General features: G+C 50.1%; 1 protein-coding gene across 1 annotated transcript in view; it reads right to left on the bottom strand.

The window, feature by feature from the left end:
* KCNQ4 (potassium voltage-gated channel, KQT-like subfamily, member 4) overlaps positions 1 to 18,907 on the bottom strand; it is an 88,024-nt gene that overhangs the window by 27,725 nt on the left and 41,392 nt on the right. The window contains exons 2-9 of the mRNA XM_006867598.1: positions 12,933 to 13,023; positions 12,226 to 12,352; positions 11,870 to 12,045; positions 10,716 to 10,841; positions 10,198 to 10,308; positions 9,913 to 10,008; positions 6,609 to 6,697; positions 4,817 to 4,978 (exon numbers count right to left, since the gene is read on the bottom strand). Coding sequence (XP_006867660.1) covers positions 4,817 to 4,978; positions 6,609 to 6,697; positions 9,913 to 10,008; positions 10,198 to 10,308; positions 10,716 to 10,841; positions 11,870 to 12,045; positions 12,226 to 12,343 — 878 coding nt within the window. The 5' untranslated portion in view covers positions 12,344 to 12,352; positions 12,933 to 13,023. The remainder of the gene's footprint in view (positions 1 to 4,816; positions 4,979 to 6,608; positions 6,698 to 9,912; positions 10,009 to 10,197; positions 10,309 to 10,715; positions 10,842 to 11,869; positions 12,046 to 12,225; positions 12,353 to 12,932; positions 13,024 to 18,907) is intronic.

The raw sequence follows: 18,907 nt of genomic DNA, 5'->3' as shown, positions 1-18,907 counted from the left end.
TGGTGCCTTGTTCTTTGCCAATTCCTTCAATGCACCTTGGACTTCTTTCTTCAGTATCACTAGCTCTTGATCATATGCTACCTCTTGAAATGGTTGAACATCAACCATTTCTTTTGGGTACAGTGACTCTGTGTATTCCTTCCATCTTCTTTTGATACTTTCTGTGTCATTCAATAATTTGCCCAGAGAATCCTTCAATAAGTTGAGGCTTGAATTTTTTCTTCAGTTCCCCCAGCTTGAGAAATGCTGAGTGTGTTCTTCTCTTTTGGTTTTCTGACTTCAGATCTTTGCACATTTTCGTTGTAATATTTGACTTTATCTTCTTGAGCTGACCTTTGAAATTTTCTGTTCAGCTCTTGCACCTCCTCATTTCTTCCATTTGCTTTAGCATCTCTACACTGGAGAGCAAGCTTCAGTGTCTCCTGTGACATCCATTTTGATCTTTTCCTTCTTTCTTGTCTTCTTAATGACTTTTTGCTTTCTTCCTGTTTGATGTTCTTGATGTCATCCCACAACTCTTCTGGTCTTTGGTCTTGAGTGTTTAATGTATCAAATCTATTCTTCAGATGATCTCTAAATTCAGGTGGGATATATTCAAGGTCATACTTTGGCTCTCATGGACTTGTTTTCATTTTCTTGGGCTTCAGTTTGAATTTGCATATGAGTAATTGATGGTCTGTTCCACAGTCTGCCCTGGCCTTGTTTTCACTGATGATATGGAGTCTTTCCACCGTCATTTTCTGCAGAGGTAGTCAATTTGATTTATATGTATTCCATCTGGTTAGGTCTATGTGTATAATCGTCTCTTATGCTGTCTAAAGAAGGTATTTGAAATGAACAAATCATTGATTTTGCAGAATTCTATCATTAAAAACTCCAGCATCATTTCTATCACCAAGACCATATTTTCCAACTACTGATCCTTCCTGTTTGTTCCCAACCTTTGCATTCCAATCACCAATAATGATCAATACATCTTGATTACGTAATCCTTGAATGTGTTCCGAGTCCAACGGACTCAGAATCTTGAATGTGTTCCCATTACATACTTCCATCATTTTCAAACTTTCTTTAGTAATAACTGCCCAACACACCAAGTTGAACAAAACTAACATTTACATGTTGCTGTTAAGCGTCACATAGACCCATAGCGATCCCGTATAGGGTTTCCAAGGAGCAGCTGGTGAGCTCAAACCACCAACCCTGCAGTTCAAATCAGCTTTGCAGTCCAGCGTATTAACCCACAGCACCACACCAGGACTCCAACATTTATACACCACTTCCTATAAGCCAGGCTCAGTTTTAGCAAAAACAGATCCTAGGATCATCAGCTTTTTATAGCTGAAGAAAATTGAAGCACAAATTGTGTGACTTGCCCAAGGTCACACAGTCAGTAAGTGGTGGAGCCTGAATTTGAACCCAGAACACACATGTCTAAGAAACACTGCCTCTTGGTTGTGGCAGGAATAGGTTCATCTCCTACACCCTTGTCCTTCAACCCACATGACTCTAGAGGTATCCTGGGGAAACTCAGGACTCCATGAGCCTGGGCTGCCAGGCTGTGCCACCAGGGTGAAGCTCAGACTAACTGCTGGGCTTTTGTGTTCTTCTTGATCCAGCTCTGCCAGCATTCCCATCCTTGGCTTCTGAGCTCCCATCCTTATGTCTGGCCAAACTGGGCTGCTTGCTTTTTGCCCCCAGCTGTGCTCTCTTGCCTCCTAGCCTTGGTGTGTGCTGCTCCCTTGACCTGGAGCACTCTCCCTTACACCCACTCTTGCTATTAGGGTCTCCTCTGGGTTAAGTGCCTGCAAGGCTCGACAGCCCCCTCTGCTTCCTCTTTTCAGCTGCACTCATCACACCGAATTGCAATTACTCTTTGCAACTCTCCAGGGACCATATTTTATTCATCACTGTGTTTCTAGGACTCAGAGTAAGGCCTGGCACAGGGCAGATGCCAGGGAACAGATTGGTGATGCTGCTAAAAGGGCTCAGGGGTCAGTAGAGGGTGCCAATCCCAGCTCCTTCACTCAGCTGCTGGGCTGCTAGAGGATGGGAAGTGAGGCCACAGGAGGTGAAAACAAAGGCCTGGCAAAAGTCAGAGTGGGAAGGACTCTCGAGCACCTCTAGTTCAATCTGCCCATTCCACAGATGGGAAGCTGAGGTCGCACAGGGTGTCAGCAGCAGAGCCAGGACTCATCCCCAAGACCCTTGCAAAAGTCCCTCCTGGCACACCTGGATGCCAGGCCCATGCCCCCAGGCTTGGCAGAGGCATCCCCCAGGAAGGCAGAGGGCTTATCATGGGGCCCCAAGGCAGACAGCAGGCGGCAGGCACATGCACCTTATCCTTGGCCCATCCTGTCCCCCTCTCCAGCCCCTGAACTGGGTGGAGCGAGGAGGAGTGGAGACAGGAGGAGCAAGCGAGGAGGTACCTCGGTCTCCAGCTGGCGTGGATCCGAAAGAAACTCCGTTTATTACTAAACATCTGGCTGGAAAGTTGAGAACAAGACATGATCAGAGGTTAGTGGAGTGGGGCGGGGAATAGATGGGCAGAACACAGAGAGCTGCCAGGATGGGGTCGGCCTCCTGTGGCTGGTGGGAAAAAAGGACCCCACCCAACTCATTCTCCAGCTCCCACCTTCTCAATGCAGAGGTTCTTGAACTCTGCAAAGGGATCTTTTTAAGAAGCGTGTTAAATCTGCAGAATTCTGTGCCTCGTATCCAGGGATGCTGTGAGTTGGGGAGAGGTCTAAGTATCTGCATTTTGAACAAACGCCCCACGTGATACTGATGCAGGACGTTGGTGGACCATACTTTGAGAAACACTGCCTTGGTACTTCACCTCCAAACCCCAAAATGCCATCCCCCAGAAAGTCCTACCCCATGTAGCTCCACTTCTTGGGATGGTGCTCAGCCTGGGTCCATCCCCACGCACCACTAGATGTACATATGTAGGGAGAGAGGGGGTTCATGGATGGGACATAAGCAACCAAGATTCAGGATTTGTCATTTGTCCCCCATAAGTCATAGGTCAGTTCTCCAGAGACCTGCATGCAGTAAAGGGCCACCCTGCCCAACATATGCATGAGCCCTGAACACGCAGACGATCACAAAGTTGGGAGTTAGTGATGGCCACACCCCCAGTGCTAATCCATTCCTGGTCCTTAGAGAGCTTGGGGGATCCACAGCAACTGTGGGTAGTGGTATAGGTACCTTCTTATTGAGTCCAGGTGAGACCAGAGAGAACTGGACGCTGCTGAGAGCCCTAGCTCTGGCCCTGGGCAGAGTTGCCAGAATGCCCTTTGAGGCTTACAAACCTTTATGTGACCAGAATGGGAATAACAATGAGGGGATGCAAATAGTGATAGAGATCAAAGTGGGGACACACCATGGCCCAGAGAGCTCCCAGCCTAGCCTGGCCAGTGATGCTTACTCCCCCTCACCCCCAACTGTAACCTCCAGTCCCAGACATGGAGGGATTCTCTCTCTCTCTCCACTTCCTGTTCAGCCCCTGGCCCAGGACTGTCTTGCAGAGGGGATGCTGCTCCCAGAATCCTATTTACTGAAACTCTCTTCTTCATTCTCCAGGGCTTTTCAACCAAGAAAATCAGAGAACCCAGAGACCCTGATCTGCTCAAACGTCAATGATTGTCTGTCCAAGACAGAAGTTCAGAGCCATGTGATGACTTTCTCAGCAACACACAGGCATCAGATGGCAGAGGCAAGCTTTCGCTGCACTTTCTCCTTCTGATCACTTAGTGACGCAACTCTTCCCCTTGCCCTTGTTCTGGCCAGGGGCTCAGAATAACACATGAAGCTCAAGGCTCAGATGTTCACCTGGCTGGTTCAGGATGGTATGTAAAGATGAGACAAAACAAAGAAATGGGTGAGGGAGAAAGGAGGAATGGGGAGGGGTGGCTGAATTCTTGACCTCAAAGCCAAATCTTTCTAAGAGCAGTCACTTTCCCACAGTGTGAGTTAATGTGTTTCCCTTGTCCAAATGTGCCTGGAATCCCACTGTTTATGAACATTTGTGTGGGATAGGCATTGCTCTTTCTTTGTTCTTCTTTCAAGATGTAAAAGCTGTAGGAGAGACAGGTCAAGAGGAAAGAGACTGTTTGGAGGGGCAAAGTGTAGCTCACTGAGAGAAAGGCATTGTGGGAGAATCCCATGAGGGCACTCTGAGATGAGCAAAGCTATGGACAAGGGTTGCACAAGACAAGAGCATTAGTTACTGGTTGCGTTTACGTAGGTCCTACAGCAGTTCTTAGTCACAGAGCTCTTCCCAGCTGGCATCTTTGCCATCCCAAGAGGCAAAGTTCAGGGTGTCCACGCCCCTTCTAGAGGAACATGCTGGGGGCGGGGTTCCCTGCCCTCACACCCAGGATGGTGCCCACGATTACCTGAGCCGTAAGCACCTGTGGCCAGTGGCCTCGTCCTCTCTCCAGCTTCCCGGGAGGGATGGGGGTGCAGGGATGGAAGAGTAAGGGGATGTGGAAACAGAGAAAGAAAGACGACAATGGCGTGAATGGAGGGGTGATGGGAGAGGATGGTGTGGACATTTCTCTCACACAGACTCTTGGAGCCCCACATGACAAAAAGGTGAGGCCAGCCCGGTCCATCCAGAAAGGCCCTCAGTTTGCAGCTGTCTGGCCATCTGATGCCAACCACCCAGGCCTCATGACGAGGCCTGGCACTCCCCAGAACAGGCCCAGACACCCCCGTAGTGGCTGAAGACAGGTCTGAGAGAGGATGAAAAACAGAGAATGGAAGAGGAAGAGGAGAAGCAAGAGGAGGTGGTGGCCCTGGGGGCCCCTACCTTTCCCCAGGGCAGAAGGAAGCGCTGCCTGGCCGGTGGCAGGTGGCAACGGGCGGGTAACGGGAGGGTGCTCCATCGGGTACCGGCGCCCGCCGCACCTCCAGGGGCCGTAGGCCCCCATTGCGGGCCCGTTGCACGTGCTCAAACAAGAGGGCCAGCTCTCTGCAGGAGAGGGCGCCATTAGCGGCAGGCAGGGCCCTGGCACCACCCACCTCCCCCAGTGGGCTCTGATCTCCTGACCTCTAATTCTGCCAGGCCTGCCTCTCTAAAGGTGTGTGAAAAACACCCAGGTGGGGATAGAGGGTCTGAAAGACTGATCTTCCTCTCCCTCTCTGTACACTCAGTTCCCGTAAAATCTTCAGGGCTGCCAAATACTGTTGTGTAGGTTGGGCACAACTCAAAGGTATCCACCCACATAAACAAACCAGTTTACCCTCTGCTCATCTAACTGAGTAAGTGTCTGGATGTACCAGTGGCAGCCCTGAAATCCTTAGCTTCTGACTCTGGATTTTAGGAGGAAACTGAGGCTGAGGGGTTAGTTAACCCAGCTTCCTTTCTCTGCAGTACTCAAACCCGTCCTGGGTTCCTGGAGACTAGATCTGGGACTATAGCTCCTTCCTAACTCACCAGGCCAATATTCATTCCTACAATCCCAGGAGGGCACCTCCCCTAGCTAGAACCACTGCCTACCTTCCTATCATATGGATGAGGAAATTGAGGTCCAGTGAGCAGGAGGTCCAACGGGCTCAGAATCTTCAGACTAGGCTCTCTCTCTCCTACCAGAGACCTAGACCACCTCACTTCTAAACCTTCCCTCCCCTCACACACATCAGCTTTGTAAAGACACAGCCCCTACCCATGTCCCTAAGGCCACGCCTTGATTCCTTAGCTACTTCTAGAACCAGAGGCGTCTGCTAGTCTAAACACCATTCTGGTCTCTGAGGTGAGAGCTTGCCTCTGCCAAGACTGGGGCGGGCGTGGGGGCAGGGGAGGGGAACCAGTGGGGTGCTGCTTGGAGCTCCCCTCTTCCCAACCCTTTTTCTCCTGTTCCTCCCCTGGGCAGTCCCTGGGGCTGGGAGGAGGGGAGAGCCAGGTGTAGGAGCAAGTGAGACCACCACGTAACAGCTGCTCCTGGAGAACCAATGAGACACAAAAGGCGCTCACAGAAGCGCTGAGCACAGCAGCCTGATCCAGACGTGTGCTTGATGCCCGCCTGCCCACAGTACTGAGTCGGGCTCCATGGTCTTCATTCCTGCCCGGGGTCCTGGCCAGGCACTGGCCACACACATCTTGGTGATACTATTAATAATCTCCAGTGCGGAGCCACTCCCATGCAGTTTTATAGTGTAGCCTGGGCCAGGGGGTGAGCCCACTTCTGGGCCTGGCCCAGTAAAAGTGGGTACATATTCACCCATGGGGATGCTGGGTGGGCTTTGGCACCTGTATCCTTGGCCATGCCATACCAGCTGCAATACATCCGGCTAGTAAGGGTTCACAGTACCCCACCCATCATCAAGGGAGAAGAGCTGCTAGGCTACTGTCCTGGGAAGTATCACCCAGGGCCTGGGACTCTGCCCTAGGGGCAGGTCTTCGCTCCATGCCCCTTTCCCTGGGCCCATGAGAGCATGAGAGGATACTCCAGACTCCGAGTTATGCTGGATTGGCATTGCCAGCTCCAGATGCCCCCAGGGGAACTGTCACCCCTTTCCACCCTCCAGGACTGAGTCTCAGGCATCTGTCCTCAAGGGAATGACCACCAGCCCCCACCCACTCCCATCCCCAGCGGCCCTACCTGAAAGACGGGAGGATACTGTCATAGTAGTACCAGGTGGCGGTCAGGTAGGCCCGGCTTGTGTCAGTGGAGTACAGGCGCCATGCAGCCTGGTGGGATGTGAGAAAGGGGAGACAGCATCAGCAAGGTCTCGGAACCCCTGGCCCTGAAAGAACCCCAAACTCGGGTCAGCAGTGAGTACTCAGAGCCAGAGACCACTGCAGTTCCATTGTCACAAAAGGGCAGGCAAAGAAACCGAGAACTAGAGAGAGGAAGTGAAGACAGCCAGCATCATAGCCGGACGCCCCAGAGCACTGGGATTAAGGGCCACAGTCATGGGTCTCCATTCTCAGCTCTGCCCCTTACTAACCAAAAACCAAACCCGTTGCCATGGAGTCAATTCTGACTCCTAGCAACCCTGTAGGACAGAATAGAGCTGCCCCCATAGGGTTCCCAAGGCTGTCATCTTTACAGAAGCAGACTGCCACATCTTTCTCTCTCACAGTAGCTGATGACTTCAAACCACCAGCCTTTTGGTTAGCAGCTCAATGCTTTAACCACTGCATCACCTGCCCCTTTCTGTTGTTGTTGTGAAGTGCCATTGAGTCGGTTCTGACTCATAGCGACCCTGTATAAGGTTTCCGAGAAGCGACTGGTAGGTTTGAACCACTGACCTTGTGGCTCACAGTCCAGTACTGATCCTACAATGCCACACCAGGTGTGAGTGAACAAAGTAAAGTTTCAGAACCTCAGTCTCCTCATCTGTATAATGGAGCTAATACCATTTACCTCACAAAGTGTTGCGAGGATTAAATGGGCTAATGGCAAGGTCAAGGTGTGACACATAGTAGGCAGGTTTCCCTGTTAAACTCTTCTGCTACCTCTCTTGTTACAATCACTAGGCATCAGTTCACTGCGTATGTGCTTTATGTCTTTCCTGCCCTTGCAGACTGTAAGCTCTGTCTTGGTCCCCACGGTCTCCTCAGTGTCAAGTGCAGTGCCAGGCACGTGGTAGGTGTAAACAAATGTTTGGCTAAGTGAGCTATTATTACTAATAATAGTTCCATCCCATCTTTTCCAGTTGCCCTACAATGTCCAAGGGTGCACTGTGGGCTGAGAAGGGGAGGAAAGAGTAACACCTAGCAACCCTTTGTGGACATGGAGGCTTCCTCTGAGGGTCAGACAGCAGGAAGCTCCATCCTTCTCTCTCTAGCCATGATAAGGCCTGTGAGTGGGTGAGAGTAGGGAGATATGGAAGCTGCCAAAACAAAGCAGGACTGGGCCCTGGGTGCTCCACTTTTTTTTTTGGTGCTCTTGTTCTTAAGGAGCTGCCCACTGCTAGCCTCGTTGTCCAGGGGCCTTCCCAGGACAGGAATATTTTTACCTCCTGCTTGCCTAGGTCCCTGGCTTGGGCTAGGGAGCAGCTGCCAAAGCTGTCTCATTAATTATGGGCACCACAATACCAGCTGTCTCTCGGCATGGACAGTGCCAGCTGCCTGCCCCTACAATGCCCCTTGGAAGGCCAACTCCCAGGGGATAGTGGCCATTGTGCCCCAAGGGATGCCAAGAAGGAAAAGCTGGGCTGGTGACTGGAGATAGCAGAGACCGGGAGGGGGGTGCTGCCCTGGGGAGGGGAGATAAAGAGTTTGGATTTGGGAGGCAGAGGGTGGCATGCTGGGAGGCAAAGAGAGGTAGGTTGTGACAATGTCCCGTGGGCCATTTCCTGCAGGGCTTTCGCACACACCCTTGATTAAGAAGAAGGCAAGACTACTCACAGAGTCATCAAAACTCACCCCACACGGTTTCAGAGCACCTCACCGCACTGAGGGTAACACACCACAGGCACCTGGTTTCTCACCCACCTTCCTGCCTATTCCCTATCTGTCTCCTTGTCCAGTTCAACCTCACTGCTCAGCCACTAAACAATAGTGTTCCTAAGATGGGCCCTCTTCTCTCTTCCTTCTTCCCACTCCCCTAAGCTCATTCATGCCCAGGGCTTCATTGCCAGCGACAACAACTGCTCTGCTCAGTCTTCTCCTCTCCGCTGCTTCCTCAACATCATCGCTCAGGGTCTCAGAGGCCCTGCCAAACTCATAGTCCTCATGCCTAAATCTGAGCCTCACCCAAAGAGAAGAGCACTAAGCACCCAGGTAGGCAAACCAGAAATCTCAAGGTCACCCTGCCACCTCCCTAGCCTTTACTCCTCAAATCACTAATTTTGTTGTTGTTGTTAGGTGCTGTCGAGTCAGTTCTGACTCAGAGCGACCCTGTATACAACAGAGCAAAGCATCGTCAGGTTCTGCACTATCGACCATGCTTAGCATCATGGTCACCGTGTCAGTCTACCCCCTTGAGGGTCTGCCTTTTTTTTTTTTTTTTTTTGCTGACCTTTTCTTTACCAAGCATGATGTCCTTTCTCCAAGGACAGATCTCACGACGCCTCTGTCAGTTTATTGTACAGTGGTGACTTGCAATGTTGCTGTGATGCCGGGAGCTATCCCACTAGTATCTCAAATACCCATAGGGTCACCAGTGGTGGGCAGTTTCAACGGAACTTCCAGACTAAGACAGACTTAAGAAGAAAGATCTGGTAATCTACTTCTAAAAAAATCGGGCCACTGAAAATCTTATGAATGACAGCAGAACATTGTCACTAAGTTTACTCCCTTGATATCCAGAGCCTGCCCCTTCTTTCCATGTCCTCTACTGTTACCTGCAAGTCACCCAGTAGCCCCACCTCACCTGGACAGCTGCCAAAGCCTCTTTTCCTGGCTTCCGCCATTCACCGGGGTCACCTCCAATCCATTCACATCTTTTCAAAACATAAATCTGATCACAATACCTACTCCCCTACATCATACCTGCCAACAGTTTTCTATTGCTCTTAGGAAAAAGTTAAACTCCTCTCTATGGACCTCAAACCTGAGTCCTGCCCACCTACCCAACCCTGCTTCCAGCCTCCCTGGTTTCCTCAAAGTTCATCAAACATGCCATGCATCACAGGACACTTGCACAAGCTGTTCCCTCTGCTGTGAAGAGTTCTGGTCCAAGTCCCATCCCATTTCAAGCCATGTGGAGTTGAGGCTGGAAATGACCAAGGAGACAGCTCTAATTGGTCCTCAACTAGGCATTTCATGAGGAAAAAGTTTCTGACAGTCTCCGATGGCATCCCAGCTCTGCTCCTGACTTGCTGTGTGACCCCAGAAAAATGACATCTCTTCTCTAAGCTCCAACGTGGAGTCATAGGTATGAAACTGGGACAATAAACCAATACACAGTTCAGGTACAGAGCCCTGCTCTAGAGGGCTTCCTAGGAATCTTGTACCTGGATGAGGTTGGCCGCTGGCATCCTCCGCTTCTCAAAGTGCTTCTGTCGGTGCTGTTCCTGGACCTTCAGGGCAAATCCAGAGCCTAGGATACCCTAAGAGGTAAGGGCATGGTTGGGGGAATACAGGGTGACAAGAGGTTTCCAGGGCATTCCATCCCTGCCCATCTGAGGTGCAGGCTGCTGACGTGCCCATATGAGCATGAACTCAGCATACCCCACCCCCAAACCCCTCCCAAGGTCTAGTCATCCTCAAAGGAGGGGAATAAAGGAAGGGGAACTCACGGCAGGCAGGGCGAAGAAGGAGATGCCCAGTAAGGCAAAGCCGGCAGCTAGGACCCTGCCCAGCCACGTGTGCGGTGTCTTGTCACCATAACCAATGGTTGTCAGAGTAATCTGGGGACACAAATGCATTACCCACAGGGACTGGTCAGGGAGGTTACACACATGAACTGGTTGGGGGCACAGGCAAAGGGGCATAGGGGCCACTCACAGGGGTTGCCTATAGAGTTGTCATGGGGGCTGGTTAAGGCATAGGCAGATTCCCCTAGTGCTGGTTGGAGGAATGAGTAGGGATCCCAAGAGTTTGACATGGGGGTTTAGGTGGGCACCTGAACAGGTCCACTGGGGCAGGCTGAGGGCTAGCCTGGGGTGTCCCAAGGGGCCAGTCACAGGGGGCCCTATACTGAGGACAGAGGCAGGCTTGCTCAACCTGGAGTCAGAGATCACAATGGGCAGGCAGACTTCAGGAAGTTGGGGAGGGGTCCCAGGAGAATGGCTGCCTTGCACAGACCCTCACGCACCGTGCCCCACCAGAGTGAGTCAGCGTAAGAAGAGAAGTCAGAGTTGGCGTCTTTCTCGGCCAGATAGACCAGGAAGGAGGCGAAGATGAGCACCAGGAACCCAATGTACCAGGCGGTGATCAGCTCCTGCAGAGGCAACAATGTGGGAGGGAAGAAAGGGTCCCAAGCCCCAAACAGGAGGGTGGCGCCCAGAGTGGCCTCCAGAAGTGTTCTGGGGAGGGGGGTAACTCCAGTGTTCTGGAGTTTTTCTAGGACTTCCTTGGCGGCGGCATTGCTCACCTTCCTATTTTCAGCTTCTTCCTGCAAGGAGACCCTGCCCTGCCTTCTCCAAAAAGCCAACCAAAAAAACAACCCCTGGCTATCGAGTTGATTCCAATTCATAGTGACCCCTATAGGAGAGAGTAGAAATGCCCTATAGGGTTTCCAAGGTTGTAACGCTTTACCGAAGCAGACCCACACAGCTTTCTTCCGAGGAGCAGCTAGTGGATTTCAACCGCTGACTTCAGTGAGAAGATCAGCACTTAGCCACTGTGCCATCAGGGTTTTACCTCAAAAAGCCCAGGCCCCCACAAAGTCTCAGGGCACACCTTCAGCCCTGTCCTTGGTCCCACTCTCAGGCTTCCCACCCCAAAACTGCATCTAGCCTTGTTTCCTAAGGCCCACTTTCAGACTTAGATCCTGGTGCCACATCTCATCCCGCCCAGCCCCAACGTGGAAACTTCCAAGTGAGCCCTTGAAACCCCACCCCTCAGGCACCGCCTCCTGGCCTGATCCGGATCCTTCAGGTTCCCCTTACAGGCTTCCTTAGGTCCCGCCTCTTACTCCCCGCCTCTCTCCCCAGCCCTACATATGTTGTTGTTGTTGTTGTTGTTGTTGTTGTTATGTGCCGTGGAGTCGGAACCGACTCATAGCGACCCTGTACAGGGTTTCCGAGGGTGTAAATCTGTACGGGAGTAGAAAGCCTCATCTTTCTCCCGCGGAGCAGCTGGTAGTTTCGAACTGCTGACCTTGCGGTTCACAGCCCGAGTCGTAACCACTACGCTACCAGAGCTCCTTAGCCCTACATATAGCCCTCCTGATTTCAGCCCCCTGTTCTGTCGGTAGGCTTCCTCCACCACCTGGGGCTGCTCTACGCAAGCCCCTCCGAGCCTCACCTTGCTGTGCGCGTAGACCACTGAGCCCAACAGCTTCCAAGTGCCACCGCGGCGGTCCATGCGCACCATGCGTAGGATCTGCAGGAAGCGCATGCTTCGCAACGCAGACGTAGCAAAGATGTTGCCCTGGGTGCCGGCGGCGATGACGGCCACCGAGGCCACGAACACGATAAAGTCTGCAAAGGCGAGGAAGGCATGGTCACAGCCAACGCCAGGGAGCCAACCCACCCCGCGTCCGGACCCGGGACCAGGGATTCCTGGAACCTTGGGATAGTCGGTGGGGCTCAGGAATGGGGTCAGTGTCGACCCTAGGGCTTGGGATCAGGGGTCAGGCGCGGGTGGGCGGCCCTCATTACCGATGACACAGAAGGGTTTTCTGGCAAAGCGGAAGCGGCCCTGCCATCCTCGGTAACGGCAGCAGCATCCAGCTGACCAGACGCGGATGATGTACTCAAGGCCAAACACCACGATCATCACAAACTCCTGTGGGACCAGGGGCCTGAGATCTGGTCCCCGCTTTCAGGGACCGGGGGCACAGAACATAGCACCAACCCAACCCGGAGTCCCTGAGTTTGGGGGACCAGGACCATGTGTCCTCAGATCATCTGGATGGAACTGGGGATGACACCTGAAAGTGGTCCTTTCCATGTCCTGCAAGGATATTCCCTTTCACAGCCCCCATGTGCTGTCTGGACTTTTCTGCCCCTCATCCCCTTTCCCCTTCTCAGCCATCCCAGACTCTAACCCTGACTGGGTGACACAAGGGATGACTGACTGTGTGAGGTTTTCCTGTTCAGGCAAAACAAAACGAAGTCCACCAGGGATGGAGTCAGTAGTTTTTGTCCTAAGAAGAGATAGGGCTGACTCACCTATTTTCTTCTGGCGACCATAATAAGCCCTTACCTAGAGGTAGAAGTCCCCCCAACACCTAAGGCTGGGATGAAGCCCAGAGAGGAGCAGCACACTGTCTGAGCCATGGTTTGAGGAACCTCTCTCCACCTTTAGCCCTCAGCCCAGAGGTGTGACCTCACAGTTTCCCTCAGACCGGGCTTCTGAAACTCACCAAGATGAGGAGACACTCATTGGCAAATTCCTGGTGCTCCTGGATGGTGGACAGCACGGACAGCACCAGGCAGCTGAAGACCAGCAAAAATCTGTAAATGCAGCAAGTAGAAAAGGGTTAGACTGCTGGATGGACAGGACTGCTGAGAAGCCTCTGGCAGGGGCCTGCAGAGAAGGGAAGCAGCCTGCAGGCTGGCTGCTCAGGCTGTACCTGGGGTAGGAATGGGGCATGAGAATTATTTGGAAAACGGAATCAAATCAAAGTTCCCAGGAATCTGGAAACCAAGGGCAGAAACCTCCAGGCCTCATTCTGCCAAATTCACAAACACTTACCAACCCCAAATTTGGTGCTGTGGAGTCAGTTCTGACTCAGGATGACACTGAAGGACAGACTAGAACAACCTCACAGGGATTCCAAGGTTGTAGCCTTTATGGAAGAGACTGCCACCTCTTTATCCCACAGAGCACCAATGAGTTTGAACTGCCAACTTTTAGCTTAGCAGTTCAGCACTTAACCACCATGCCACCGGGGCTCCTTCACAAACACCTCTTCACTGCCCCTTAATACCAACTGCAGTTAGAGAGGTAGTGACTCAGCTGTGAGCATTAGGTCTGTCTTGGCTGGCAAAAGGAAGAGACTAGCTCAGGGTTTCAAAGTCAGGAAACTCCTCAGGTTCTGGGTGTCCTTAAAGAAGTGCCCCAGAAGTCAGGAAGGGCCGGGGAAGGTCAGTGGCTAGGGCTCTGCTATGAATTCCACTGTGGACTTTAGTAGTTTGGGTTCATCTGCAGAATGGGGACAACTACTACCCACGCCTTCCTGGGTTCTTAGGGAATTTAATCACAAAACAGCTATGAAAGGAAAGGAGTGAACTGTTTTGCTCACATAGTAGGGAGTGAAGAAGGCAGATAGGGAAAGGATGTGAAGAGAGGAACAGAGAGGGCATCACAGAGCTGGGCCATCCAGGCCTGAAACTCCCTTCAGGGTGGTGGGAATGGGAATGGTCCAGACCCAGATGTTTAGAAATAGAAGACACTTTAGAACCTGACTAGTCAAATACTTCACTCAGCCCCACTTCCACATATGGAGAAACTGAGGGCCAGAGAGGGAAGGAATGCATCCAAGGATTCCCAGCTTTTTAACAGATGGGAAGGGGCGAGAGAATGAGGAGAGAGCCTTGGAAAGTATGTGAGTAGGTCAGGACATGAGGGACAATGGGACTCAAGGTCACAGGCTCTATGGTGTCACTAGTGTCATGTGTCACCCCACCCCCACCATAGACGTCATCCTAGTAGACCATACAGAATCCTTGTTGTTACTACTGTTAGGTACCATCAAGCTGGTCCTGACTCATAGTGACCCTGTATTAGGTTTTCTGAGGAGCGGCTGGTGGGTTTGAACTGCACATCTTGTGGTTAGCAGTCCAGTGCTTATCCTATAGTGCCACATCAGGACCCTCAGTAATGTTTCTTACCCATTTTAATCATAGAATAATATGTGATAAGGAATCTTGGTGTGGCTTTGTTGCATAAACACAGGACTGCTAACCACAAGGTCGGCAGTTCATACCCACCACTGCTCCTGGGAAAACCTATATAGAGTGGCTATGAGTCAGAGCCAACTCAGCAGCACTTAACCACAACAACAAGTGATAAATATAGAGCTGATGCCTTTTTAAATTATGATATTGGCAAAGAATATTGGATATACGATGGACTGCCAGAAAAATGAACAAATCTGTCTTGGATGAAGTACAACCAGAATGCTCCTTAGAAGCGAGAATGGCAAGATTTCATCTCATGTACTTTGGACATGTTGTCAGGAAGAATCAGTCTCTGGAGAAGGGTATTAAGCTTGGTAGAGGGTCAGCGAAAAAGCAGAAGCCCCTCAACAAGATGGACTGACCCACTGGCTGTAACAGGACTCAGATTCAGCAAAGATTGGGAGGCTGGTACAGAGTCCAGCAGTGGTTTGCATTGTGTTGTACACAGAGTCTCTATGAGTTGGAACCTACTCAATAAAATCTTGCTACATTGAAATGCAACACTATTAGTTACAACGCTATTAGAAACCGAATAGAAGCCTTTTTAAGTTTTCTCTCCTTTTCCTTTAATCACTACTTCATTCTCACAAGTCATTAATACAGGTTCACAAATACTAATTACCACAATATTGTAGTTGCTGTTGTTAAGTGCTGTCGAGTCCATTCCAACTCACAGTGACCCTGTATGAGGTTTCTAATGCTGTAAATCTTTACAGAAGCAGAAAGCCTCATCCTTCTCCAGCTCCTGACTCGTGATGTTGTTGTTAAATGCTGTTGAGTCGATTCTGACTCATAGGGACCCTGCATAGGGTTTCAGGTAGCAGCAGGTGGGTTTGAACTGCTCACTTTGTGGTTTGCAGTCCAGTGCTGATCTTACAGCACCAAACCAGAACAGGGAGTTCAAACTCACCAGTGACTCCTCAGAAACCCTATACGGAACGGGCTCAATGGCACGCAACAACAACAATAGGGTTTCTGAAGAGCAGCTACTGGGTTTGAATCACTGACCTTGCAATTAGCAATCCAATGCTTATCCTACAGCACCACACCAGGACTAGCTAAAATGTCAGAAAACTTGACAAAACCAGTGGCTATAATAAAATCACCAGCAGCCACAAGAAAGCATTAGCATGTACTTGTAGAATGTGCAGATGAAACCAGGTGACTAGAAGCATCATTATAATTAGGTAATGATGACAGCTCTGGCCAGAGAGCTTAGGAAATTCAAGAAGTAAATTAGCATAGTGGTTATGTGCTGTGGAGTCGGTTCCGACTCATAGCGACCCTGTACAGGGTTTCTGAGGCTGTAAATCTTTACGGGAGCAGAAAGATTTTCTCCCACGGAACACCTGGTAGTTTCGAACTGCTGAACTTCAGGTTAGCAGCCTGATTTGTAATCACTACGCTACCAGAGCTCCTTTAGGTATATTGATATATGTAAGCTGGGTTAACAAAAAATATTTTTGTTGCTATAACTAACTACATGGATATTTTCATTTTAAAAAATGATAAATTTCTGCTGAAAAACGACACACAAAAATGTGTAGGCAGTGATTTTAGTGTCACCGCCTCTGACAGTGTCACCCTGTGCCATCCACACCCCTCACACCCTCCTAGTGATGCCACTGCCCAGGCTGCAAATACAGCAATAGGGAATGAGGTTAGACTCCAAGAAGCAGGCCACTGCATACGCACATGCCTAGAAAGGACCCCTAAGAGCATGGGCTTCAATGGAAAGAAATTTCTATGGACCGACCAACCAACTTTCTCCAAATGTTTCCAAGGTCTCTTGGCCTCTGACACTGCATTCTACCTAAAGCACTCTCCTTCACTGTCTGTCTTGCTGAGACCTACTCACCCATAGTTGTTAAGTGCTGTTGAATCGGTTCCAACTCATAGTGAGCCTATATAGGGTATCCAAGGAGCAGCTGGGGGGTTTGAATTGCTGACCTTGTAGTTTGAAGTCCAGTGCTGATCCTACAGCAGCACGTAGTCCAGTGCTTATTCTACACACATCAGGACTTCCCTTTACCCTGACCCAAATATCACTTCCTCATGGGAGCCCTCGGTGATCCCCTACTCCCTCATTCTCACCCCCATTCCTATTTCCCAACGATTGCCTTCCTTGCATGTGGCCCTAGTCACATTCTATATGCTTTTATTTGTGCTCATGTGTCAAGGTGGTAGGAGCATGGGTTCAGAGTCAGAGAGATGTAGGTTCGAATCCCAGTTCTGCTTCTTTGTTGCTTTAAAAAAAGTCACCTAGCCTCTCTCAGAGCCAGTCTCTGCATCTGTGAGATGGGGTGTTGGTGGGAGGGAAAGCATGGAAAGGGCTTGGCTCTGCCTGGTCCACTCAGAACTCCCTGGAGGTGGCTCTGGCCTTATTGGAGGGCAGGATCTGGGGTTGCATCCCTGCACATGCCCTGTATTGAAGAGGTCGCTGTTATAGACTAAACTGTGTCTCCCAAAAATATGTGCTGGAATACTAACCCCTGTATTTGTGGATTTAATCCCATTTGCGAATAGGATTTTCTTTGGTAGTTTAATGAGGTCATGTCAATATAAAACCCACTGTCGTGACATTGATTCTGACTCAGGGTTACTATGATAAAGTAAACTGCCCCATAGGGTTTCTGTAAATCTTTACAGAAGCAGACTGTCAGTCACATCTTTCTCCCTCCAAGCGGCTGCTGGGTTCAAACTGCCAACATTTCTGTTGGCAGCTGAGCACTTACCCACTATACTACCAAGGCTCCTAATATGAATATGTTGTTAAGTGCTGTTGAGTCAGTTTCAGCTGATAGTGACCCTGTATAGGGCTTCCCAGGAGCAGCTGGTGAGTTGGAACTGCTGACTTTGTGATTCAAACCGACCTTGCGTTCAAGTTCTTATCCTAGAGCGTCACACCAAGACTCCTGTATGAATACGTTGTGGTTGAGTGCCGTCGAGTTGGTTCCAACTCATAGCGACCTTGTATAGAGTTTCCAAGGAGCAGCTGGTGGGATGGAACCACCGACGCTGTGGTTCAAACTGCCCTTGTGGTCCAGTGCTTATCCTATCGCACCATACCAACACTCCTATATGAATATTGTTGTTGTGACGTGCCATTGAGTCAGGTACAATCACAATGAACTCTTAACAGTCACAACTCCATCATCCGATTAGCACCGTTTCCCACCTTCTCTTACCAGACCCAGTGGGGAAAAAACTTTATTTAGTGGGAGTTACAAAGGCGGTGGCTAGAAGAGTTATATGAAGTAAATCACTGCAGGGTAAATGACCTTGCGGTTCAAACCAAACTTATGACAGAGTCCTTATCCTACAGCACCACAATAAATTAGTATGTTGTTGTTGTTGTTATGTGCCGTGGAGTCAGTTCCGACTCATAGCGATCCTGTACAGGGTTTCCGAGGCTGTAAATCTTTACAGGAGCAGAAAGCCTCATCTTTCTCCCGTGGAACAGCTGGTAGCTTCGAACTGTTGACCTTGTGGTTTGCAGCCCGATTCATAACCGCTATGCTACCAGAGCTCCTTAATATAGTGTGTCTTTAATCACTTTTGAGATATAAAAAGAGCAGAGTAGGCACAGACGCAAGCAGACACAGGAAGAAAGCAGATGCTATTTGAAGACAATGGAGGTAGATGAGTCTACAAACCCAGGAACTCCAAGGATTACCTGCTATGAGAAGCTGTAATAGACTACTGGAGTGGTGTTGCAGGATCAGCACTGGACTGCAAATCACAAGGTCAGCAGTTCAAATCCACCAGCTGCTCCTTGGAAACCGTGTACAGGATCACTATGAGTCGAAACCAACTCGATGGCACTTAACAGCAACAAAGAAGCTGAAATCGATAAGAAAAGACCTAGGCCTAGAGCCAGTGCCCTGAATTTGGACTTCTACTCTCCTGAATTATGAGAAAATAAGTTTCTGTTCTTTAAAGCTATCCACTTGTGGTATTTCTGTCACAGCAGCACGAACAACTTAAGATGGGGATTTTGGATGAATGAGTGAAGACGCCAGTTCCAGCTAAAAGCTGAGTCAGCAAAGACCAAGACACCAGGAGGCAAACCCCCTTCCAAGACTAACAATGGGAATATACAAGCAGACATACTCTGATTGGTGACCACGTTCGTCACCGATAAGGGGAAGTGAGGGAAAAACAGCAATGAAGCTATGAGTTAAGCCCTACAATGTTCAATAGACTTACTCATGTGAACCCAGGTGGAGACCTGGTTGGCCAACATTGTGGCAAGAGGGCATATGCACAAGAACACTCACACTTGCAGATAATACCCACTCAACCTGGCTTCAATGACTGGATGATCAGAGCTCAACTAGAAGAAAGAAGAGGGGGGAAAAAAGAGTAATGTCATACAATTTGATGAACTTGACCTACACCTATGGATGCAGTAGCTCAAAAGAGGGAACAAATC

Source organism: Chrysochloris asiatica, unplaced genomic scaffold, assembly GCF_000296735.1.
Source record: "Chrysochloris asiatica unplaced genomic scaffold, ChrAsi1.0 scaffold00106, whole genome shotgun sequence".
Taxonomy (NCBI): Eukaryota; Metazoa; Chordata; class Mammalia; order Afrosoricida; family Chrysochloridae; genus Chrysochloris; species Chrysochloris asiatica.
Note: the sequence above shows the minus strand (reverse complement) of the source record. Positions and strands in the feature narration are given on the sequence as shown.